The sequence below is a fragment of the Salvia miltiorrhiza genome, chromosome 7 (genome assembly GCF_028751815.1).
Source record: "Salvia miltiorrhiza cultivar Shanhuang (shh) chromosome 7, IMPLAD_Smil_shh, whole genome shotgun sequence".
Taxonomy (NCBI): Eukaryota; Viridiplantae; Streptophyta; class Magnoliopsida; order Lamiales; family Lamiaceae; genus Salvia; species Salvia miltiorrhiza.
Window position 1 is genome coordinate 47,886,425 of NC_080393.1, and position 26,497 is coordinate 47,912,921.

The following is a 26,497-nucleotide window of genomic DNA, read 5'->3' on the forward strand; positions in this document are numbered from 1 at the left end:
AGGCTTAGTGCTCAGAAATTCATTTTAGTTATAGGAATGTACATAGGAATTTCGCTATTATGAAATTGATCCCATCCAACCAAAAGAAAGTGCAGAATTTTAGACTTACTACGGTTTATGTTTGTTTTGCTCTGCCTGCCAATGTTTCGTACTGTGGAGCGACTTGTTCAATAATGAGAGGATGTCAGCCTTATTCAGAGCTGAAGGGTCTCCTGAGTGCACATCCACTAATATATTTCAGAACTTACTTTGTCTTACTAAGTAAATATTTGAAATAGTTTTGTTAATCATAGAAAGGATTTACCAAGTCACATTTTGGTCAGTTTTTCTAGCTATGTTTGATCTTAGATGTATTTATATATTTTTCTGATGACTTCTCTCAATTTTGCCCGTGTTAAACCTTTCTGCAGTTCATTCAAGATCACAGAACTGATGTCTTCAAAAAGAAGAACTATTTAGAGCTAATGGCAGTGAAATTTCTCATTCTTATTGCCAGCTTGATTGAGGAACTTCAAGTAATCCAAGAGAAAGTAGCTATTTTTCAAGTTGCAAAAATAAAGAATGAAGATCTTAACATGCCTACAATTGTAGACAACTTCACTTTCATGGAAGAATCAGTTATCTTTGTCAAGTTTGGAGTAGTATTTCTTTCATTTTTGGTATGTATCACCATTATAGTTTTCAGCTTAATCAATTTGTGAAACAGCTTCACATTGTTTTGTTTATATGGTTTGACAGGAAGAATTGGTGTCATTTACCAAATTATCGTGTTCTGTCTTTTGGTCGTCTGTGATCACAGAGGACATGACTCTGGCAGGTTCAGTTAGAGGGAGACTAGGGGGTCCGAGTCAAAGGCGCTTACCCTCTTCTCCATGTACTTCTGTTTTGGAAGCTGTAAGATTGTTAATATAGTCTCTGTATTCCTGGCCATTTTAATGCCTACATGGTTATAGTTTTCTTCACGTGTTCTGATCTTCATGGCCATGGTTGACTCTTGAAATTGCCCTTATTAATTTGAGCGATGACCGACAGACTTTTTTTCGAAATAATGTGAGTGATGAAAGATCAGTGAATACATCATATTATGCTTGTAGGCATTTGAGAGTTTTGTATTATATATGCATATATATTTAATGTGGTTAAGTGCTACAAACGGAGTACTATTTATTCCAGTGTCCGCTTTCTTTGATACATTTTCTTATATATGAGGAATTTGAAAATTGTTGGCCAGTAATAAGAAAGCATACAACACAGATTATTCATAAACTTCCTAATCCCATAAGGTGTCCTGCTGCAAGATAAACGTGTGCCAAATAATCTAACAATTTATCCACATTCTTATGTTGCCTCAAAAGTTCAGGTCATTTCATGGTTAATGGTTTTGGGAGGTTCTGTTAGCAGAAGGGGCATAGTATTGTGCGGAGTTATTGTCCCGGTTTTGTGTGGCTTGAAAGGAATGTAGAAATCTTAAAGGATCCATATGAAGTTTTGGAAGGGATTTAATAAGATTAAGTTTAGGATGTTATGGTGATTTTCAACAATGAATGTAAAACCATATGTGTTTGTTTTAGTTAATAATTGTTGTTTCATCCTTAGGATTACCTTTGATTTTTAGGTATTATTTGCCCCTTTGCATTTTCTCATCTATGTAATCAAATTTGTTAACTAAAGAGAGAAAGTAAACGAACATGAGAAGGTTATTTGTTCTCTGTGATACTATGAATGCCCACAATCAAAATGGAGATGTCGTAATATCATAAACTTATGTATGTATTGATAATTGAGATTTAGTGTTTATGTGAGTGCTTTCAAATATATATTCTTAATTGATTTGAAAGTGATTCAGGCAAACATATTCATATATTGCACAGGGGCCAGATACTGGTTGAGCTGTTGGTTTAATTTATTTATTTAATTTTATTTTGTCAAAAACATCTTAGATCCATTTTCAAGTTCTTAATTTACACTGTCTTTTTTCTTTAAGAAGTTACTTTTCATGTACCTTTTCCAAAGATTTTCATATCTCTTCCCTCAGATAACATCCATAAGGACGCTGGCTTCTGTGTTGAGATGGTGTGTGCAGTCGAAAGCAGATGGTCTGATCCATTCAGCTGAAAGCTTCCTCTGGAAGTCCTGCTGGAAGATTATCACAACTCCAGCACCTATATCAGAGGTGTTTCAGAATATTGACAGTTGTCATGAAATGATGAATTACTCAATAGTTTAATTTTCATCTTAAACTATTGTTTGCTTACTGGGGGTTTCATTGCGTACTTGTCAGGTTGAAGCAGAAATACGCATAGCTGCTTACGAAGCATGTGCTTATGCTTTGAAGGACTTAATGTTTGTATTCTCTCCAATGACATTGGATATGATGGCAGACATTGATGATTCATTTCAGTTAGAAACAGATGACCAAGGTCTGTTGGATGTGTTTGTCAGTACATTTATGCATAACATCAATCAAATTATTGATGGGGGAAAATTGACTCGAACACGACGGGCAGTTTTGATGAATTGGAAGGTACTACTACCCTTTTCTTCCTTATAATTTCTAGAATCTCCTGCATTTTGTAATTTTTTTTTAATCTTTGAAGAAATGTTATTTTGTCCGTGTAATGTTAATACTTGATATCACTAATCAGCGAAAAAGGATGAGGTAGCTAGCATATATAACAATGTAGGATGGGCAACTTATACTTGCATTTTAGTTTTTCCAAACATCAATGAAGCCTGCTAATGATTTTTGTATATTTTGGTGAGTGAACTTTCACGGTGTTCGAATTTTAGGTAGAAGTTCCATTGCTAGTCCTTTACGGGGCGTTTAGTTTGGTGGATGGGATAGATGAGATTGATAAGACATCGTAGGATTGAAGGGTGATTAAAAAATTAATCCAACTTTGGGTTGATTAATAATCATCTAGTTGGATGATTAGAGTGCGGGCCGAGTTATCAATCATGTTTTATCACTCAAACCAAATGCCTCCTACCTATATACATGGTTGGTGGGGATGAGGATCACGATAGTTCTATATCTTTGCTTCTCTATAAATCTCATATATAAATAACTTTTATCCCATACACTGTATTTCGTTACAGGCATGCAAATCCCTGACACATTTGTATGGGTCAAGAAGTCTAAGGTCCTAACAGGACTTTAGACTTGGATGGAGAATTAAAGTTAAGAGACATTTTATTTTTAACTTGTTAATATCTTTTTGGTTACACATTTTTCATATTTTATTCACAGGTGTTATAATTTTATAGAGAGGCGAGATACTTTTCACTTGTCCCATCTAGTTGTATATCCAAATGACGAATCTTGATCTTTTTGTCTGGTATTTATGAATGGTGTCATTGGTGTGCCTCTACAGTAGTAAGTGCAAGTAGCAAGCTAAATTAAATGCAGAGAAAGGAATGCTCCCATTGTAATTGTTGTTTTTTGATTTCTTAAATAAAAATAAGGATAGTCATTTCTTAGAGTCATGATTAAATTAGTATTTTTTCGTTTTCTTTTGAATTTATATTATTATATATGATTATGTAATGCTAAATAAAATAAAATCATTCAGAAGAATTTTGGTCACAAAAAAAAAAAAATAGCTAAGGTGAAGACTTTTTGGCAAACAAATAAAATTATATGCAAGTTTAATATCTACTTGAATTTACAAATTAACTTCACAGACATATATGAATTACAAAAGAATTGAGGGGCCTTGTGGATTTTAACTAGGGTGGCTATATTTGTCACGACCGGACTTAACTAAGGATAGGTAAGCCGGGAAACCGTGACTAGGGAAGGGAAATTAGGAGAGGGGACAGAAAGGGGTGATAAATAATTATAAATGAATTAAATTAAGATTTAGACATCATATGAGAATAAGTCACACATATATATAGATAATAACGAGTAATCGGTCATGAGTATCCGATTTAAGTGTTTATACAATAACTTGATTTTGACAATCCAACATAATAGGATAAACTGCATCATAACTGAGTGTTCGCAGCGGAAATGAGAACGTGATACATGTATGAAGACATGTATCGCCAAGAGTTTATTTAGTAAATATGACAAAGCTCCGCACGACACCCCATCATCACTCATCACTGCTCAACCTGCACATTTAGAAATACATGCAGGGCTGAGTACAAAGTACTCAGTAGACATATGCCGAAAATCATATACATACATAATAAATGTAAATTGTCATGCCATTTCAATAGTATAACCAAGGGTTTTTACTTAAAAAGGCCCTAAGCATACTAAATTCATTTGTGATTCTAAAGTTCGTCTGATCAGACTAAGTTCTTTTGTAATCTATCATATCTGAATCTGTATGCCGGAGAGGTGGCCACCTCTCACGGTCACTTGACCGGCCAACCCGCTAGATGACTCACGGTCACTGGTGTACACTAGCCAAGGCAGGATAGCTATCAACTGCTCAAGACCCGAATTCGATTACATGATAACTGGCAAAGCCATATCAGATAGATATCATACTGAAATTAAAACATTTTATGGCAAGACAATACTTGAAATAACTTCAATTTAAAGATTTTGTCATGAAATAACTTGCTTGAACGTAACAGTTAAACTCATTTGATATATATGAAAGTAATGCCTACCTGATTGCAGTGTTTTGCTACTTAAGACAATGATTCTCTTTCCTTAGCGCGATAGGTTACTCAGGCGCTTTTGTTTATTTGAACCTTTGATAACACGAAACATGTGTTCGAGTGAATAATAGGAAAGATAACAACAAATGCAGTGAATCACTATTCACTCATTTCTCTAACTACCCATATTTCCTTAAACGACTGTATCTAACTCATATACAATCGTTCTTCTTTTATCGAAATACTTCATGTACCTTTGAGGATGTAGGAAAGCCCATTTTATATTATTCCTTTATTTATCCATTATAAATAAAGAATAATTTATAAAATATTTTCCTTTTCCCCATTTAATAATGCCAATCAATATATAAATATTGCTACTATTAAAAGAACTAATAAGTCATTAATAAATTCTAAACATTAATTCCTGATGAAAATTTCATTGTGAGATTTTAGGAACATTTGTAAAAATATTTAAAATAATAAAAGGAGTTAACTATAAAAAGAAATTTTCGAGAAGATCTAATAATTTTAATATTTTAACCATTTAATTAATAAATCTTTAATATTTCATTTATCAACTATTCCATCTAATATAATTTTACCAACAAGTTCTCATGAAATCTTTCTCAGAATATTTATATATCTCAATAGCTCATTTATAAACTAAAAGTGATATTTTATCAACAATAAAACTTTAAAATCCTTAATAGGAATTATTTTGAATCATTTCCATCTCAACAAAACTGTATATATTCAACTTCAACTAATAAACTGCTTTTACTCCGAACTCGTATGGAGTCCAATTTTATATCAATAGAAACCTCTTTGAGTCTAGTTTAATTTAAAAAAAAGTATGTTGAAAAACTCCAAGTAGTTTAAGAGATATAGCGATTTTCCCATCGCCTACCAGATTCGGCAGTTTCTGCCAACTGAAAGTCCAGATTTTTGAAAAATAGCAAACGTTACCTGAATGAGCTCAAATTTTATACATAGATAGCTAACACATATATCTTCATAGAATAAAAATTTGAGAGCTAAATATCAACATATGGTTACTGAAATAATTAACCTAATCATCTGCCTCACAACAGTTTTAGCAGATACGGGCAGTAGACTTCTCGAATTTTAAAAGGGTAGTAAACGAAGTTCAAATGATATGAAACTTTGTACGAATATTTATCACACTCCCATCTATACCCCAGAAATTTCTCATAATATAATAGAAACGGGAATGCATCGAAATAAGGGCGTCAACTTACCCTTGTCCAAGTGAGCACTAATGGAAGTTGTTCGCCGGGGTTTTTTTTCTGGTCGTCGTTCCGCGATGGGGTTTAGCCGCGAAGGTCTACGACTTAGTTTTCCTCGTGCGAGATAGATCAGGCTACACAACGGTGGTTTCTCGATCCTTTTTCGTCGTAAGGATAGTGAGAAACGAAGGCCGTAAGTTGGCCGGTGGCTAAGTCGGGAATTCGACGTTGGCCTCCGAAGGATATTGTGGCCTTTGGTCGGGAAAATATAGAGAAGGTTTCGGCCTTTCGATTGTTGGGTTTGGTAGCCTAAAGATGGAGGAACGAGTACACGTTCTCGGTTCAGAGCCTAGTGGCCGGTCGACGAAGAAATGGCCCGGCGAAGGGAGCTCACTTGAGCTCTTGCAAGTAAAAGAAACAAATCTCCTAAACTCTCTCTTGCTCGCTGCACTTCTTCCTTCTGCAGAACTCTCCTCAATTTATAGAGGAGTTTCTGCAGACAACAGAATCAAAATGGTGGAAATTTTGGTACCTGGAGTTGCAACTTTTGAAGATTTGATCGTTGAAAATTTACATCCTTTGACAATTGTGATCTTACCGTGAAATTTCTTTCTCGGCGTGCTGAAGCTTTTGAAAATTGTGGATATTGGCGTGATTTTCTTCTCCTACAGGAGACTTTGGGGTGTGATGGAGTTCAGATATACTATCTGCAATCTTTACAATCTCCTTCTGCAGTAATGGTGTATTGGAGGGGAAGATGAATAGTATAGGGAATAGTGTAGGGAATAGTGTAGGGAATAGTGTAGGAAATAGTGTAGGAATTGATGTGTTGGATGAAAAATCGAGACATACGTGTAGTGCCGTGATCTAGTTTCTCCTAGTTCCTGTAATAATTCTCCAATTCTCGTTTAATAAATACTCGTCGTATTTATATAAATTAAATCCTCAATCTTGAGATTTAATACGTGAAAGTCGGAATTAATTCGCGACTTAATACCTTAACTCATATAATGCGAAATAATAAAATTATTATGCATATGATCTCAAGTTATAATTCTAGCAATTTGATTTAAATAACACGATTTATAAAATCGGTTATAAATCTAAATTTTCTAATAATATTGATTAAATCAATAAACTGGTAAAACAAAGTCTCAAACGTATAGTTAAACCAATAAATTTAATTATTGGTTTCATTCATGACTGAATATTAAATCGCAGCTCTGTATCTCTTATACAGACTTTTGCTGAAATAATATTATCTGAACAAAATAATCACCATAAATAATTAAAAGAATTTTATAACTAATGCACATATTTAATCTAATATGTATTTAAAAGAGCGGGGCATCACATACTACCCCCCTTAAAATAAATTTCGTCCCGAAATTTGCATACCTTCGTTAAACAACTCTGGATATTTTTCTTTCATCTTGTCTTCGAGCTCCCACGTAGCTTCTTCTTGTCCATGGTGCCTCCAAAGAACTTTCACTGAGGTGATTGATTTATTTCGGAGTTGTTGCACCTTTTTATCTAAAATCGCTTCGGGTCTTTCTTCATAGCTCAGGTCTGGATTAAGGATCATCTCATTTTGGTGTATCACGTGCTTTGGATCGAAAACGTACTTCCTAAGTTGTGATACGTGGAAAACATTATGGACATTTCCTAGGCTTGGCGGTAATGCCAGCCTGTAAGCCACTGGGCCTATTCTTTGTCGGATCTCATAGGGTCCTATAAATCGGGGTCTAAGTTTCCCTTTAACTCCGAACCTAATGATCCCTTTTGATGGAGAAACTTTCAGAAAGACTTTTTCTCCATTCTCAAATTGTAAGTCAGTTCGGCGTTTATCAGCATATGACTTTTGTCTATCCTGGGCCTCCTTAATCCTCTGTCGGATTTGGCGAACGATTTCAATCATTTCACCTATTGTGTCTGGCCCTAGGATTTTTCTCTCACCCACTTCATCCCAATAAAGTGGCGATCTACACTTTCTCCCATACAGTGCTTCGTAGGGTGCCATAGCGATAGTCGCTTGGTGACTATTATTATATGCAAACTCGATGAGTGGCAAAATGTGCTCCCAGTTTTCACCCTGGTCTAGCACTACTGTCCTCAGCATATCCTCCAATGTTTGAATCGTTCTTTCAGACTGACCATCTGTCTGTGGGTGAAAAGCTGTACTAAAATTCAATCTTGTGCCCAGTTCTTTTTGTAAACTGATCCAGAATCTGGATGTGAACTTGGAATCTCTGTCCGATGTAATTGACTTTGGCACTCCGTGCAAACGCACAATTTCTCTAACATAAAGTTGAGCTAACTTGTCGGATCCATGGGTGATTGGGATTGGTATAAAGTGCGCACACTTCGTAAGTCTGTCCACAATGACCCATATAGCCGTGTTACCTCGCTTGGATCTTGGCAATCCTGTGACGAAGTCCATTGCTATATCATCCCATTTCCATTCTGGTATCTCCAAGGGTTGTAGTTCCCCGTAAGGCCTTTGGTGTAAGGCTTTCACTTGCTGGCAAGCAAGACATCGTTCAACAAACGAGGCTACATCTCGTTTCATTCCTTCCCACCAGAAATTCTCTTTTAGATCTTGATACATCTTAGTACTTCCCGGGTGGGCAGTATAAGGGGTATCATGGGCTTCGCTCAAGATTTTATTCTTAAGTTCTTCATCTTGAGGAATGCATATCCTTCCTTCAAAGAGTATGGCATTGTCTGGTGCTTCTTGGAAATCTTTGAGATCTCCTAATCTTATCTTTTCCCGTAATTTTTCCATCTTCTCATCCTTTCTTTGTGCTTCTAGCACCATTTTTCTTAAACTAGGTATTGTCTCAACAACGCCTGCTATAGTTCCAGGTGGTTTAATCACTTCTATCTTCATCTTGTCAAATTCTTTTATAAGCTCAACTTCTCTCGTGAGAAGATGTCCTAATTTTGACGAGACTTTTCGGCTTAATGCGTCGGCTACTACATTAGCCTTGCCTGGGTGGTAGTTAATACCACAGTCATAGTCCTTTACTAATTCGAGCCATCTCCTTTGTCTCATGTTTAGATCTTTTTGCTCGAAAAAGTACTTCAGACTTTTGTGATCAGTAAAAATCTCACACCTAACTCCATATAGGTGATGTCTCCAGATTTTTAATGCATGTACTACTGCAGCTAGTTCCAGATCATGAGTCGGATAATTCAACTCATGAGGTCTAAGTTGTCGTGATGCATATGCTATTACCTTGCCATCTTGCATCAACACGCAACCTAGTCCATTTTTGGACGCATCCGTGTAGATTACATATTCTTTGTCTGGTTCGGGGATTGCTAAAACCGGCGCAGTAGTTAGCATCTTCTTGAGTTTTTGGAAACTCTCCTCACACTCGTCCGTCCAAGTATACTTGATCCCCTTCTTGAGCAGTTGCGTCATTGGCCTTGCTATTTTCGAAAATCCTTCAATAAACCTTCGATAATAGCCAGCCAATCCTAAGAAACTCCTGATCTCGTTTGGATTTGTTGGCGACTTCCATTCTTGTACTGCTTCCACTTTGGCAGGATCTACCTTGATTCCTTCTGATGATACGATGTGTCCTAAAAATGTGACTTCTCTCAGCCAAAACTCGCATTTGCTGAATTTGGCGTAGAGTCGTTCATTCCTTAGCGTTTGTAGAGTGGTCCTCAAATGCTCTTTATGTTCTTCTTCATTTTTGGAGTAGATGAGGACGTCATCTATGAACACTAAGACGAACTTGTCCAAGTAGGGGTGAAAAACCCTATTCATGAGATCCATGAATACAGCTGGTGCATTTGTTAGCCCGAATGGCATAACTACGAACTCGTAGTGGCCATACCTTGTTCGAAAAGCTGTTTTGGGTATATCTTCTTGTCTGACCTTCAGTTGATGATAGCCAGATCTCAAGTCGATTTTTGAAAATACACTCGCACCCCTAAGTTGGTCAAACAAATCCTCTATCCTTGGCAAAGGATATTTGTTCTTGAGTGTTAGCTTGTTCAGCTCTCTATAGTCAATGCACATTCTCAAGGTGCCATCTTTCTTTTTGACAAACAAAACTGGTGCTCCCCATGGGGATACACTAGGTCTGATGAAACCTAGGTCCAGTAGTTCCTGCAATTGAATTTTTAGTTCCTCCAATTCTTTTGGAGCCATTCTATACGGTGCCTTTGATACTGGCGCCGCTCCCGGTTCTAAGTCTATGGTAAATTCCACTTGCCTATTAGGTGGCAATCCTGGCAAGTCTTCTGGAAACACATCACGGAATTCTCGTACGATATCCACATCTTCAATTGCTCTTTTTGTCTCAGCTTTCCCGTTTAGGTACACGAGGAATGCCTGAGAGTCCTTCTTATTCATCATCTTTCTTGCTTGTAGGGTGGATATAATTGGTATTCTCCTACCCATTCTTGTCCCGTGAAATTTCCAAGCATTTTTTTCTGGAAATTTGAAAGAGATCTTCCGCTCCTTGCATAAGATTGTAGCGTAGTTTTCAGCTAGCCAATCCATTCCTAGGATTATATCAACGTCTGACATCGGTATAACATATACGTTGTTTGCTATGACCTCTAGTGATCCTATGTTCAATTCTAAGTTCGAGCAAACATGCGTTACTGTCATTGTTTCTCCTATTGGTGAAGAGATACTCATGTCCTGATTAGATCTTTCTATTTTGAGTCCTAGGGTGTCCACACATGCACTTGCAATGAAAGAATGTGAAGCACCCGTATCAAACAGAAGTACAACAGGTGTGTTGAGTAGCATGCCCATACCTGCCAGGTTTCCCTGGTTTTTCTCGGGCTGGTTCTGTTTGATAGCATAGGCTCTTGTGTGATACGGTTGCATCTTTTGTTGCTGCTGACGTGGCTGTGGTTGTGGCAGCTGTGGTTGATGTGATTGTTGAGGCTGCGGCAATTGCAGATGACGTGGCTGGGGTAGCGCTTGGATAGCTCTCAGATGTGGGGCTTGGAATGGTGGGTTTGGCCTTAAGCTCATCCCGTGTTGCTTATTTGGGCAACGATTTGCATAATGCCCCTTTTGGTTACAGATGTAACAACTATCACTGCCAGCCTTGCAGATTCCACCATGGTTTTTGTTGCACTTTGGGCAGGGTGAAGTTTTCTGTTGGTTGTTCCCCGCCTGATTAGGAGCAACTTGCCTTCCAAAGCCCTGTTGCTGGGGTGGTTGTCCCTGCCATGGTTTCTTCTCAGTTTGGCCATTGTAATTGCCTTCCCATTTTCGTTTCCCTTTGTAGTTCTGGGATTGGGCTTGTGGGGGTGGTGGCATAGGTGTTGCCACTGGTCTTTCCCATGGCATTGCTGCCTCAATGTCTAGAGCTCTACTGAGGGATTCAGTATACGATAACCCTCCATGACTAGCCAAAGCCATCCTGATTTCATGCCTCAGACCGGCACAAAATTTTTCAGCCATTTTCTCGTCTGTATCAACTAGTTCTGGGGCATATCTGGACATGTCGCAAAACATCCTATCATACTGTGTAACCGTCATCCTCCCCTGTTTCAGGTTATAGAATTCCATCTCTTTCTTCTTTCGGTAACTTTTGGGTATATATTTATCATATATCCCAATCTTGAACTGCTCCCAGGTGAGGTTTTCTAGTTGATCAGCTGTCATTGTCTTCATTCTGGCTTCCCACCAGAAGTCAGCCGATCCCGTCAGTTGGAAAGATACACAGGTTAAACGTTCCTGGTCGGTGCAGCGCAGAAAGTTGAAGATGCGTTCGATTGCACGCACCCAAGTTTCAGCCTCAGCTGGATCTCCTGTACCGCTGAATACAGGTGGGTTTTGACGTAAAAACAATTCCTCTATTCTACGTTCTGGCCGTATTGGTTGTGGAGCTATTTCTGGTTCTGGCCCTGGTTCTGGACCTCTTTCATCATTTTGTGGGATTCTTCTCCCACCTCTTGGACGTCCTCTCTTTGGTGGCATTCTGATAAGTCAATATAATATGTTTATTAGTACATGGTAGATGTATTCTAACACTCGTTCATTGCTTCTTCAATTCCTTGTACTAGCTATATCGTATGCAAAACTTTTAAATCAACGAAATATAATAAGTACTTAACACACGAATTTACTGAAGGCGTGAATTTATATATAAGTACTTAAAGATTCTGCCTCCTAGAGGCCTCTTCGAATAATATGGAGTTATAGAACGGTCCATAGGTAGTTACCGTTCCTGTAGTAACAACTTCCTAGATAGATGAATATTACAACCCACGAGTTCGAGATACATCATATAAGCAAATACAACTGCCCTAGACTATCGATCCATGGGAGCTAGCAGACTTGCTCTTCTCCGGATCCTCTTCTGGGTCTTCCTCCGGATCCTCTTCTGGGTCTTCCTCCGGATCCTCTTCGGAGTCGATATCCAGGTAGTAGTCCTCTGTTTCCTCACCCTCTGCCCCGAGCTGAACACGACCACCGAGAAGTCGGATTTTCACCACATCCTTGCAGGGCGTTCCTGCATCGGAGGTCGTAGCACCCTTCTTAAGGGAAAAAGGCTGAGCAGGTAGTGGCTTCCAACTCGCCTTGCCTGGAGTTTTCTTCCTACTTCCCCCAGTGTCATCGTGGGCTGGAGCTTTCCCCTTTTCAGCAGTCTTGAGTGCCTGGCGCAAGATCTCACCTTCATCGTTGTCAGTGCATGCCAGGGCTTTGCCCTTATCAATAAGTTCGCGTGCTTGACGCAAGACTTCTTCTAATTGTTTCATGGCCGCACTGTAAATGGGGTCCTCTTCCCCTGGTGGAGGTGGCTGTATCGGGGGTGTACCGACTGGTGATTGGGGTGGTGGAGTCTCTTTCCTTTGGGTTTTTGGACGTGATGTCCCGGCCTTGAAGTCGTTTCGGCATCGACGACCGAGAACAGACAGTTGTGGGGAAACACTCTGCACTGGGATGGGTGGATCTGCTGTTATAGGAGCCTGAGTAGGCATAAGTGGGGTCCTTTCTTCCGGACGAACTCCGACAGGAGCAAGGTCTCCTGGCCTCATATATGGTCCCCTGAATGCTCTGCCAAAGGCATCATAGGTGTAGTGAATTGCTGCGATGAACCGTGGAAAATCGCCTTCTGGATCAAACGACTCTTCTGCAGTGTGTACGTAGTCACCTGCGAGCTCTGTAGCCCATCCCTGCCAGTCTGGTGGAAGTAATAAGATCAAGCGCATGATCCCGTCATAACCAGTGGCTCCATGGGGATGTGCAGCTTTCCACAGTCGATAATAATGGGCGAGGAACTCTCCTAGGTCATCTCTCCAACAACGTGTGTAGGTTCGGTATTCCCTGAGGATACTTTCAGGACTTGGTCGCCTCGTCATTTGCTTTCTAGCGGTGCGTCGTGTTCTTGCCATCTTTGAAAGAATGACGTTCTATAATTAAACTCATAATAAGTTATTATAGCAGTAGGTTTCTAATTACTCTCATGTATTAACAACACAAGTCGTGATCATATCATAAGTAATATTGGTCTTAATCTCTGACTTATGCATAATTAATAATTCACAAGTCCTAGATCGTGCAGTCATAATCCCAATACTTACATATGTATTGAAATTTTAAGGGTTGAAAGAGATTCAACTCATTGCACAAATAGTAAATCATTCAATGCACTTTTGTCACTACGAGCTATATAATAAATAAATTTATTGGGTAAAGCAATAGTTGATATGTTTGAACAATTCGGACTATGCCCGTATCATCATGAGTGACACGCTCCGTCATGTCTCTATCTTTATACATCCTCGAGTGACGCCTGATTTTCTTTCTTCTATTGTGTTTTTCATTTCAACTGTAATGAATGATAACTAAACTCATGTATATGTTTTGCTTCTATGTTCTTTGTAAGAGTGATCAAACATTTCTAACGCATCTAAGTTCATCAAGGAATCTACTCAATCATATAGCATAAGATTTAAGCACTTGTACAAACATTTGAAAATACAACTTTCTCAACATTTAATAAATATTTACCTCTGTTTCTCTGTTGAGCAGGATGTCGTGATGAGGTGCTGAGCTTTTGTCAACTGACCTTTCTAACACTAGTATTCAGTAAAGAATAAATTTTGGGATAACTCTTGGGTTCAGAGCAAACGAACTGCTCTGATACCATTCTGTCACGACCGGACTTAACTAAGGATAGGTAAGCCGGGAAACCGTGACTAGGGAAGGGAAATTAGGAGAGGGGACAGAAAGGGGTGATAAATAATTATAAATGAATTAAATTAAGATTTAGACATCATATGAGAATAAGTCACACATATATATAGATAATAACGAGTAATCGGTCATGAGTATCCGATTTAAGTGTTTATACAATAACTTGATTTTGACAATCCAACATAATAGGATAAACTGCATCATAACTGAGTGTTCGCAGCGGAAATGAGAACGTGATACATGTATGAAGACATGTATCGCCAAGAGTTTATTTAGTAAATATGACAAAGCTCCGCACGACACCCCATCATCACTCATCACTGCTCAACCTGCACATTTAGAAATACATGCAGGGCTGAGTACAAAGTACTCAGTAGACATATGCCGAAAATCATATACATACATAATAAATGTAAATTGTCATGCCATTTCAATAGTATAACCAAGGGTTTTTACTTAAAAAGGCCCTAAGCATACTAAATTCATTTGTGATTCTAAAGTTCGTCTGATCAGACTAAGTTCTTTTGTAATCTATCATATCTGAATCTGTATGCCGGAGAGGTGGCCACCTCTCACGGTCACTTGACCGGCCAACCCGCTAGATGACTCACGGTCACTGGTGTACACTAGCCAAGGCAGGATAGCTATCAACTGCTCAAGACCCGAATTCGATTACATGATAACTGGCAAAGCCATATCAGATAGATATCATACTGAAATTAAAACATTTTATGGCAAGACAATACTTGAAATAACTTCAATTTAAAGATTTTGTCATGAAATAACTTGCTTGAACGTAACAGTTAAACTCATTTGATATATATGAAAGTAATGCCTACCTGATTGCAGTGTTTTGCTACTTAAGACAATGATTCTCTTTCCTTAGCGCGATAGGTTACTCAGGCGCTTTTGTTTATTTGAACCTTTGATAACACGAAACATGTGTTCGAGTGAATAATAGGAAAGATAACAACAAATGCAGTGAATCACTATTCACTCATTTCTCTAACTACCCATATTTCCTTAAACGACTGTATCTAACTCATATACAATCGTTCTTCTTTTATCGAAATACTTCATGTACCTTTGAGGATGTAGGAAAGCCCATTTTATATTATTCCTTTATTTATCCATTATAAATAAAGAATAATTTATAAAATATTTTCCTTTTCCCCATTTAATAATGCCAATCAATATATAAATATTGCTACTATTAAAAGAACTAATAAGTCATTAATAAATTCTAAACATTAATTCCTGATGAAAATTTCATTGTGAGATTTTAGGAACATTTGTAAAAATATTTAAAATAATAAAAGGAGTTAACTATAAAAAGAAATTTTCGAGAAGATCTAATAATTTTAATATTTTAACCATTTAATTAATAAATCTTTAATATTTCATTTATCAACTATTCCATCTAATATAATTTTACCAACAAGTTCTCATGAAATCTTTCTCAGAATATTTATATATCTCAATAGCTCATTTATAAACTAAAAGTGATATTTTATCAACAATAAAACTTTAAAATCCTTAATAGGAATTATTTTGAATCATTTCCATCTCAACAAAACTGTATATATTCAACTTCAACTAATAAACTGCTTTTACTCCGAACTCGTATGGAGTCCAATTTTATATCAATAGAAACCTCTTTGAGTCTAGTTTAATTTAAAAAAAAGTATGTTGAAAAACTCCAAGTAGTTTAAGAGATATAGCGATTTTCCCATCGCCTACCAGATTCGGCAGTTTCTGCCAACTGAAAGTCCAGATTTTTGAAAAATAGCAAACGTTACCTGAATGAGCTCAAATTTTATACATAGATAGCTAACACATATATCTTCATAGAATAAAAATTTGAGAGCTAAATATCAACATATGGTTACTGAAATAATTAACCTAATCATCTGCCTCACAACAGTTTTAGCAGATACGGGCAGTAGACTTCTCGAATTTTAAAAGGGTAGTAAACGAAGTTCAAATGATATGAAACTTTGTACGAATATTTATCACACTCCCATCTATACCCCAGAAATTTCTCATAATATAATAGAAACGGGAATGCATCGAAATAAGGGCGTCAACTTACCCTTGTCCAAGTGAGCACTAATGGAAGTTGTTCGCCGGGGTTTTTTTTCTGGTCGTCGTTCCGCGATGGGGTTTAGCCGCGAAGGTCTACGACTTAGTTTTCCTCGTGCGAGATAGATCAGGCTACACAACGGTGGTTTCTCGATCCTTTTTCGTCGTAAGGATAGTGAGAAACGAAGGCCGTAAGTTGGCCGGTGGCTAAGTCGGGAATTCGACGTTGGCCTCCGAAGGATATTGTGGCCTTTGGTCGGGAAAATATAGAGAAGGTTTCGGCCTTTCGATTGTTGGGTTTGGTAGCCTAAAGATGGAGGAACGAGTACACGTTCTCGGTTCAGAGCCTAGTGGCCGGTCGACGAAGAAATGGCCCGGCGAAGGGAGCTCACTTGAGCTCTTGCAAGTAAAAGAAACAAATCTCCTAAACTCTCTCTTGCTCGCTGCACTTCTTCCTTCTGCAGAACTCTCCTCAATTTATAGAGGAGTTTCTGCAGACAACAGAATCAAAATGGTGGAAATTTTGGTACCTGGAGTTGCAACTTTTGAAGATTTGATCGTTGAAAATTTACATCCTTTGACAATTGTGATCTTACCGTGAAATTTCTTTCTCGGCGTGCTGAAGCTTTTGAAAATTGTGGATATTGGCGTGATTTTCTTCTCCTACAGGAGACTTTGGGGTGTGATGGAGTTCAGATATACTATCTGCAATCTTTACAATCTCCTTCTGCAGTAATGGTGTATTGGAGGGGAAGATGAATAGTATAGGGAATAGTGTAGGGAATAGTGTAGGGAATAGTGTAGGAAATAGTGTAGGAAATAGTGTAGGAATTGATGTGTTGGATGAAAAATCGAGACATACGTGTAGTGCCGTGATCTAGTTTCTCCTAGTTCCTGTAATAATTCTCCAATTCTCGTTTAATAAATACTCGTCGTATTTATATAAATTAAATCCTCAATCTTGAGATTTAATACGTGAAAGTCGGAATTAATTCGCGACTTAATACCTTAACTCATATAATGCGAAATAATAAAATTATTATGCATATGATCTCAAGTTATAATTCTAGCAATTTGATTTAAATAACACGATTTATAAAATCGGTTATAAATCTAAATTTTCTAATAATATTGATTAAATCAATAAACTGGTAAAACAAAGTCTCAAACGTATAGTTAAACCAATAAATTTAATTATTGGTTTCATTCATGACTGAATATTAAATCGCAGCTCTGTATCTCTTATACAGACTTTTGCTGAAATAATATTATCTGAACAAAATAATCACCATAAATAATTAAAAGAATTTTATAACTAATGCACATATTTAATCTAATATGTATTTAAAAGAGCGGGGCATCACAATATTGTTCTGAGAAAGCATATGGCTCATTGCGAAGACCAGATGCCCCATTCCTTTAGTGCCTCTGCCGTTGGTTGTGATCATTCCTTCAGTACCTCTGCCGTGAGTTGTGGTCTAGTTGAAATATACAGAGCAGATATCTGTGAATTTTTCCATTAAACGGCTTTCAGTCATATAGGTTAAGTCAAGGAATCCTTCTTTGGACTTTCTGAAGACAGCTCAGCTTAGCTAGAGAGGTCTATCTTTGATTTGAGAACTGCAAATTCAAATTTGTTTTCTTTTTGTTTTTTTTTTATCTTTTACTAATAATTGGTGCATATTTATTTTCATGTATGTGGTGTGGGGTTCCTTAAATGTCGCCGAGTCTTTAAATAGGCAGAGGAACTTGCTTTGTTAAGCATTTGATATCTGAGAATGGCTATGATTTTGGCCCAGTAGAGCCTCGACCCTCGAGGCCCTGGACCAGTTGCATCCTTTTGATAGCTGAGCTGTAATTGTATACTTATGTCACACTAGTCTGTAATTGTTTTACCCCTATAAGATGCATTCATATTCTTACTTTCTTTGATGATTGTAAGAAGTTCCTGACCATTGACAATGTGCAAGTCAATTCATAGTATTGAGTAATGATGTTTTTGCTTTTCAGTGGAGTTGTTCAGAATCTCTTTTGTCGATACCAATTAATGCACTTCGCAATGGAGTTCAATTGGAGACGTGTAAATCTTTCTTCTCAAACACAATTGTGGAACATATTTTTGGCGATCTTGTTGGAAGGTGAGAAAACTAAATGATGATTGCAGGCTGCCACCTTAAGCTATTCCTTTGGAGTAGTAATAGGCATTACTTTCATCCACCAATAGTGGCTCTATCACATGTGGTTTCAGTAGGTAAGAGGCATATCCACAAATCAGGACATGTTTTGGGACATGGATACGCCTCTTACCTACATGTCATATACATTTAACGATGGGTTTGAAGACTCTGACTAACTAAAAACTGAAGACTACGGTTTTGCTCAACCGTGGTCCATTATATTTGGACAACTATACTGCACGAGATTTTTGAATATTTCGGGGACTTAAATCGTGATAATTAAAATGAAAAAACTGGGAGTTTCTCCATGCTCTGGAGGCGTTGTAAAGAAAGGGATATGGTTTATTGAAATTTGTAATGTATAGACAGTGTAGGGGATCTTTCCTTTTGGAAAAAGAAAGGGTCTGCCTGGCTATTTAGCCAGAAAGGAAAGCATGTCTGCCTGATCTCCTGTATAATTAATCAATTAGCTTCACTTAATAATATAACTAATCATGCCAATGAATAATGCACGATAATCATGCCTCCCCTCATTAAGGAAATAGCTAAATACTTGATTGATTGGTTTCCTACTGAATCCTAAACTCACGAGTAATAATGCCACACTGTTGTAGTAAGGGAACTTTGCTTTTAAGTTCTAATAAAATCATGTGCTTGAATATGTTAGAATGAATAGCTTGTGTATGCACCTATTGATTTATGTATGTATATACGTACAAGAAAGACTAATCTATTCCAAGAAATGAAAACATGATATTTAAGCCTAAACTGCTTCAACCATATATAAAATCTCTAGCACTCCCCCACAAGTTGGAGCATAGATGTTAATCACACCTAACTTGTTACAAAAATAAATAACCCTAACTCCGTTTGGAGCCTCTGTGGAAAAGTTTCCTAATTGGTCTTCAACTCTATGTATTTGTAGTAGAGATCAATCTTCATTGAATCTTCTCACGAACAGAGTGACAGTCAATCTCAATATGTTTGGTTTGCTCATGAAAGACTTAAGAGGCAATGTGAAGTGCAACTTGATTATCACACTACATTTTATCTGGTGTTGAGACCTTCAAACCCACTTCATTGAAAAATTGACCAATCCTTACTATCTTGCACACAAATTTGGTCATGGGTCTATATTTCAACTATACACTTGAGTGTGAAACCATATTTTTTTTCTTTTTTTTCCACAAAATCTATTACCTCAATAAAGATATTATCTTCAAATGGATCATTGATCCTCTTTTGACCCTACCCAATTAGCTTTTGTAAAACATTTGATCTTATCATGACCACGGTTACTATACACGATTTCACGCTGAGGTGCTCTTTTTGAAAGCACAAAATGTTCTCTAGTGCCTTCAAAATGATTAAAGTGGGTATCATGTACTAACAAACAACATCAGGACGTGTCACTTTAACATAATTCAACTTTTCAACCATTCTTCTATCTTTATCTACCAAATCTTGAAGTTGTATCTTTCGGAACTATTGGAGTGCTACAAGGTTTTGCTAAGGGGAAAATGTTTCAAAATAATCAACACCTTAAGTCTCTGTCCATAGTTATTTTAATATTATTATTATTGGTACTATCTCTTTTAATTTTCTTTAGTCCTTTTCATTCTTGTGAAACAAATGAATAAGATTAAGTTTTATAAGTTCTATATTCTTAATGCATCAGTGGTGGCAATGATTTGTAGTTTCATTGTGCTTCTTTGGTGTTTTCAGTACGTTTTTTGTTGTATGCTCATCATCATTTTTTTGGCTGAGATTGCAGCCTAGAAAATGCGGGGGAGATTTCTGTTTTACCCATGCTCAGATGTGTTCGATTAAATATTGAACTGTTAGCTTCCCAGATAAAGGATTCAGCAAAAATTTTCTGTGGTGGAATATCTATCGAGGTAAGCTCTGTGGTTCAGTTACTTTAAGAAAAAATTATTTGTGCTTGTCACATGAGATAAATACATGCCAATTCCGGAACTTCTCAACAATGGTTTCCCTAGTTTCATCATTTTTATGCTAAATTTTTGTCAAAGTTTCGATTAGCTCTGCAAATTCTTAAGAACCATTCATGCACGAATATTGAATAATGTTTTGTGAACATTTGGTATCAACTTTTGCCTAGCGATGTTCTGCATTGAGTGGAAATGGGAGTTTGAATGATTCATAAGTGGGTAATAGTAAACTCTTTCCTAGAAACTTGAATCAATCATTAGCCAGAACAAATACCATGTAGTTGCTAGCTATTGGGCTTTCATCACGTGAGCTCGAAGAGTTGCAAATGATATTCGAACTTTAACAATGAACTGATTGTGAGTTTTTTTTCTTTCTGTTATTAATTATCTCATCCTGGCCTATTAATAACTAATAACCAAATGGAGTTTTCCTGGGTTTTGTCCTAGAGATGATCAGATGAAGTAATGCAAGGAGTGTCTTGCGTGTCCAAGAGAGGTGATTGTAAGGTCCGATATTGTGTGAGAAATGAAGTTTAAAATGATTTATAAGTTAGTATTTTAAAATTTTCTAGTTACTAGGGTTACAAGTTTTGCATTGTGAGAATAAATGCAAAGTAGTTGTGATGTCATGTTACTGCTACTGTCCCTCCAACCCATGTGCAGGGGTTTTCATTATTAGATCTAGAACATCAGTAATGACTAATGAGTTGACAAGAACCTGTCTGACCAAAAAGGATGATAAACCAAAAAAATTTAAAAATGCAAGTTTGGAGGGTTCCCCAAAGCTCACCTGTCACTGATAGATACTAAAATTACTGAAGTTTGTGAAATTATATAGCTCTGTTTCAGTTTTTCTTTGTAAGCCCTATAATCTCAAAGTATTTTGGCGGAGTTGGATAGTTTAACTTCCATTAAATGCTTTTGTCTTTGTAGATGATGTGGCTTTTGGTTCATTCTTCATGGATATTGCATATCAGCTGCAATAAAAGGAGGGTGGCTCCTATTGCTGCACTTTTATCATCTATCTTGCATCAATCGGCATTTGGGGATCAGTTCATGCATATATCTGACGATGGCCCTGGACCTATGAAGTGGGTATGTGTTATACTCCCCCTCTCCCTTGAAATAAGGTTTGTTTTCTTGTTTGACATGTTCATGCAAACCATCATCAATTTTGCAGTTTGTTGAGAAAATTCTTGAGGAAGGCACAAAAAGTCCACGGACAATTCGTCTTGCTGCATTACATTTATGTGGGCTTTGGCTAGCCTATCCGAATACATTGCAATACTATATTAAGGAGCTGAAGTTGCTAACTTTTTATGGTTCTGGTATGCTATATTATTAAAATGCAGAATTATCCAATATACTTTTTCTACAACATTATGTGACAGCTATAGTGTCTTGACTCTTGAACAGATCTGATTTTTTGATTTATTTATTTATCACATCGCTTTTTGTACAGTTGCTTTTGATGAGGATTTTGAAGCTGAACTGGCTGAAAATCATGATGCAAGGGCTGAGGTATCATTGTTATCGAGAAGCCTGGACCCCGAGTTAACAAATGTAAGTTACTAAATTTGATGTATCTACTTTTGATGTTTCATTTTTACTTTTAACTGCAAGAGAATGATTCATTTTTAAACCGTGCCTCTTTGTAAAGTTAATTGATATGTATTCTAAGAAATTATCAGCAATATTGTTTTCATGGGATTTTGGGAAGAAGTTTAATTTAAATAATAGTCCTTTGTCATAGCTTAAGCTTTTAGATGAGTGATGGGATATATTTTCTTTTGTTAGTTGCTGTTTTATTCATGTAAATATTGTTTGCATACCATTTTGGCCAGTTAAGTACTGCACGGTCTTATCCCATAATTATTAGGCATTATTTAAAGAGTGCTTGTAATTATTTGTTAGGTTAGGGTATGCAGAATCATTTGTTTAGCTTTTGGAAGAAGATTTTCCTGACGTAACCTCCTTTGTTCTGGCTTCATTATCTTTCATTTTGGTCAATTACGTTACTTTGTGTTGATTTCAATTAATTTGTTCTTCACTTGCACGACCACCCTTGACACTATCACAATTGAAGTTCCTCCATCTATATGGCTTGCTACTAGGTTGAGCAATAGTCCTGTTTTGGCTAGACAAATAGTTGAGTGAACTAGAGATTGTGATGGCCCTTAGAAGACTAGTTTTCATGAATGTTAATGCTTCAGTTCCATTTTGGTGATGACTTCAGGAATGTAGGCTGATAAATGCTTCTGCAACCCAATGGCGATTGTTGTAACTTTAGTTGGATTACATTAGCAGTTGTTTTCTTGATGTCCAATGAGAAGACATATTTCAAGCTACAAGGGTTTCAAACTGCCCATCATCTAAAACTTATTTGCTATTTACTTCTTAATTTTTAAGATTAGTTGGGCATCCCACATTACATGTGTTATATGATACGTGTGATCATAATATTGTGGGAATAAATAGTATCTATTTAATTGGACGATTACATGTATATATACAAGAGTATTAGCTAAACTAAGTAAATCTAATATAGACGTGGGATAATGACATTCTAACAACATGGATAATTCTTTTCAAGTTGGGTGGAGCTTCTATTTAATGAGTCCCGGCCCTTTGTCTGCATCGTTGTGCTATCACCGGTTTTTTTTAGGTTTTTCTTTTATTTTCTTTTAATAAAATCTCGATTTAATAATACATTTTTGGAATTTCTGACTCAATAAAACTATAATGCTTCTTCTGATCAGGTGTTTATCAACACAGAGTTGTATGCGCGTGTATCTGTTGCCGTGTTATTTGCCAAACTTGCGGACATCGCTTATTCAGACAATTGTACTTCTAGAAATGAAGACAAGGTTGCAATTATCGCATCTGGCAAATTGTTTTTGCTTGAACTCCTGAACTCTGTGGTATGTATGTTTTATAGTTGTTAAGCAACCCTCCAACCCATCATGTTTCAATGTGTGATGGGAGGCACTGGTCTTCTGTCGGAAGTTTTATCTTTGCTCTAAATATAGTCTTCTTTTCAGTTCTCGTTATGATTTGGGTTTATTGTTCATGATTTCAAAGATTTTGACATAGTTGTCATCTCAACTACAGATGAGGGATTTGTTCCGTTAATTTTTTTGTTCTATTTTTGCAGTAGGTGAAGAACAACCTTTATTCTATATGCCTGCAGCTTTGGTTGTATTCAGAAAATATCCTATAGAATCTTCTGTATTGTTTTCTAACAGCATTATTTACTTATATGTTATTTTGTGCTAGATCACTATTATTTTCCACTCTTTTTGAATATGGATATGGCAAAGTGCTCATCAACTGCTGAATCTGATTTGTTGGCAGGTGAATGAAAAAGATCTCTCTAAGGAGTTGTATAAAAAGTATAGTGCCGTAAGTTCCTTGTGGAAACAAACTTGAATGTTATGTCTTTGAGAAATTATGAACTTTCTTGACCTTATTTTCTATCCGGATGCTCCTAGACTTTTATCTTTTTCTTTATGATTCATTTTCTCAATGTATATAATTTTCCTGGCCTGTTCTCTTCTTTATCCATCTCTATTTACTAGTGTTGCTCTCAAACATACATGATAAAAATACTTGGGATGCATTTAATAGACTTATGGAATTTCAAAATCTAATTAAGTTTTTTTAGTATCTTAATTCTTGCTTGATGGTGGCGAATAAAATGAACAGGATTTTCCTTTTCCATTTTTTTTGCTCTTTGCAGATTCATAGGCGGAAGGTTCGTGCATGGCAGATGATATGTGCATTGGCACATTTCGTTGACCAAGATATTGTTGAGGAAGTGACATTTAGCTTGCACACATCAATTCAAGTGAGTAATTTCTCTCCAATTCAGACTTTTCTTTATTCAGCTGTCTTAATAAACTTTTTACTTGCATGCTCTAAATCTAATTGCTTTTCACATGAGAGGATAGGGTCCTTGTGATGGGTTCCATACTTCCATGATTGGAACTGTAGATAATATAAACTTTATACCTAAAGTTAAATCTGGAGTGTTGTTGTATACATATATTTTATCACAGGTATCAGCTTTATATGCGTGACATACTTGTGCTGTTGACCTAGAATACCTGTGGAAATGGCAAGTATTTCCCTATGATCACTACACTACTTTATTTTCCAAAACTATTTGTTGCTTGGATTGAGGACTTGTGCACAGAGTTGGTGTTCTTTTTTGAATCTATACAATAGGAGATATAGGTTTTCTAGTTGAGTTATACATGGTTGGAAAATAGTAACTTGTAGGGCCAGACAGTCTTGTAAGAGCTTTTTTCTTTTCTTTTTCTCTCTTTCTTTCCCCTGTTATAATCTCTTTCCTTAGTCAAGCACTACTCATGCTTAGCTCTCAGTTTTGTCACTTCTAAGATCCCCATGAACATGAGTTTGTAACTAAACTAGGACTAGAAAGATTCTTTTCACATGTATCCATGAGAATTTAGTTTTAGATTCTCAGGAGGAGAATTCTCATCGAGGGGACATCTCTCCGACTTTGATAAATTATTTTTGCCTCACTAAGTTGAATATTTTGTATGTCAACGTGTGGAACTTCTTATTGGTTACTTCCATTTCTAAATCATGTAAATATACAAATCTAGTGTGCATGTTCCTAGGCCTATCAGTCTATCACTGTGTTAAACTAATAATAAGAAAAAGGAAATACACTGTATTAGTTCTGAAGCATAGGGATGTCTCTTGTTCATTCTATTGTCCCATGAAGGGTGAGAATGGATTAAGGTTGCCTAGTTCCTGAGTTTCTTTTATGCATTGACAGATACAAGGTTTGGTTTATCATTATGGGACTTATCCCAATATATGATCATGCATTCTTGGATTTGGTGAAGAAGTATTCTTTACTCTTTTATTCTTGCTTCTAATAGGAAAATTGCTTCACTTGGTGCACAGGCTCTGTCTTTCTGTGTTTTGATTGCTGATCTTCTGATATTCTTCTCGTGTGTTTTATAGAGGAACAACTTGCCCTCAGTTCGTCAGTACTTGGAAACTTTTGGCATATATATATATTTGAAGTTCCCTTCACTGGTGAGAACATAACCTTATCTGCTCCTTCTCCACTTCGACCAATTCTTCTCTTCTGTAAATGTTAGATGAAACTTCTTATACTTTAAAGAAATTAATGTCATTAGTGCACAAATAAGTTTCTTCTCTCTTTATGCCTAGTACCTTTCTCCTTGTTATTTTCTTCCCTCTATATTAACTTCTGCGGCCCTAATGGGTAAGTAAGGATGCTGTGGCTACTTTTTATTTTTGTGATAAGAATCAAGCTTTATAGATTTGACAATGAGAATATGTTTGGCTTATTTTACTTTAAAATTTTATATTGGGTCCCTCTAAATTTTTGGTTGGAATTGAAGAATTATTTGTAATTGGTAGGTCCCACGTACTGATGATATCAGATTGTTGATATGGGGATTGGGAATGGGGATTTTCCGTGAAACTAGAGTAAAGCAAACACGATTTTAAGGTTTTGCTTAATAGTCAACTGTGAAGATGCCGTTGGCAATGCAAACACAGAAGCCTTGAGAATTTTAAATAGTTGTGACTCGTGACTGAAATAGTGTAGAAATGTATAGTTTGCTGATGATTATGCTCAATTTCTGTCCTTAGGCCTTTTCCTTTTCTTCATTTTTACAGGTTGGCCAACAATTAGTTCCTCTGCTAAGGAATTATGATTTGCGGCCTCAGGTGAGATAAAAACTGTTTTTCAGTTTGATATTGCTTTGATGTTCTATATTATGAAATATGCCATCACAAGATCATTATGGCCAAAGAGTCCCAGATACTTGGTCTCACACATTGGTTTACGCACGAGTCCTGTATTTATATTTCTGACATCTATAAATATGAGGTAAATGGTTACATTACAATGATTTTCATCTTGCAACTGTTCAGATTGAGTAGTTTAAGTGTTTGTGCAAGTCTTTGTAGCTCACTATTTACTAGTACCATGCATACAAGAGAGTCAACTAATTGGAATTCATTTAGCTATAGATTTTCTTTCTTTCTTTCTTTCTTTTTTTTTCTTCTGTTAGAGCTCATACCGAAAGTCTTGCTACTGTTTGAGTACCATTACTTTCTCCATTCAAGGTGTCTTCTATTGTTGAATAACCACATCTTATGAAATCTTTAGTTATGATGAATGGGTATCATTTTATACTAATATTAACCTTATGATTTTTGTAC

General features: G+C 36.6%; 1 protein-coding gene across 3 annotated transcripts in view; it reads left to right on the plus strand.

Annotated features, from left to right (window-relative positions):
* Window positions 1-26,497, plus strand: part of LOC130993110 (uncharacterized) — a 49,523-nt gene that overhangs the window by 14,873 nt on the left and 8,153 nt on the right. For 2 of the 3 annotated variants that reach the window (XM_057917860.1, XM_057917861.1), the window contains 14 exons: window positions 411-659; window positions 739-894; window positions 2,036-2,173; window positions 2,282-2,524; window positions 18,145-18,272; window positions 20,086-20,209; window positions 21,197-21,358; window positions 21,444-21,591; window positions 21,726-21,826; window positions 23,023-23,184; window positions 23,618-23,665; window positions 24,003-24,110; window positions 25,262-25,336; window positions 25,949-25,999. In XM_057917860.1, the coding sequence (XP_057773843.1) occupies window positions 411-659; window positions 739-894; window positions 2,036-2,173; window positions 2,282-2,524; window positions 18,145-18,272; window positions 20,086-20,209; window positions 21,197-21,358; window positions 21,444-21,591; window positions 21,726-21,826; window positions 23,023-23,184; window positions 23,618-23,665; window positions 24,003-24,110; window positions 25,262-25,336; window positions 25,949-25,999 (1,893 nt within the window). The remainder of the gene's footprint in view (window positions 1-410; window positions 660-738; window positions 895-2,035; window positions 2,174-2,281; window positions 2,525-18,144; window positions 18,273-20,085; window positions 20,210-21,196; window positions 21,359-21,443; window positions 21,592-21,725; window positions 21,827-23,022; window positions 23,185-23,617; window positions 23,666-24,002; window positions 24,111-25,261; window positions 25,337-25,948; window positions 26,000-26,497) is intronic. The other variant, XM_057917862.1, reaches the window with a different exon arrangement.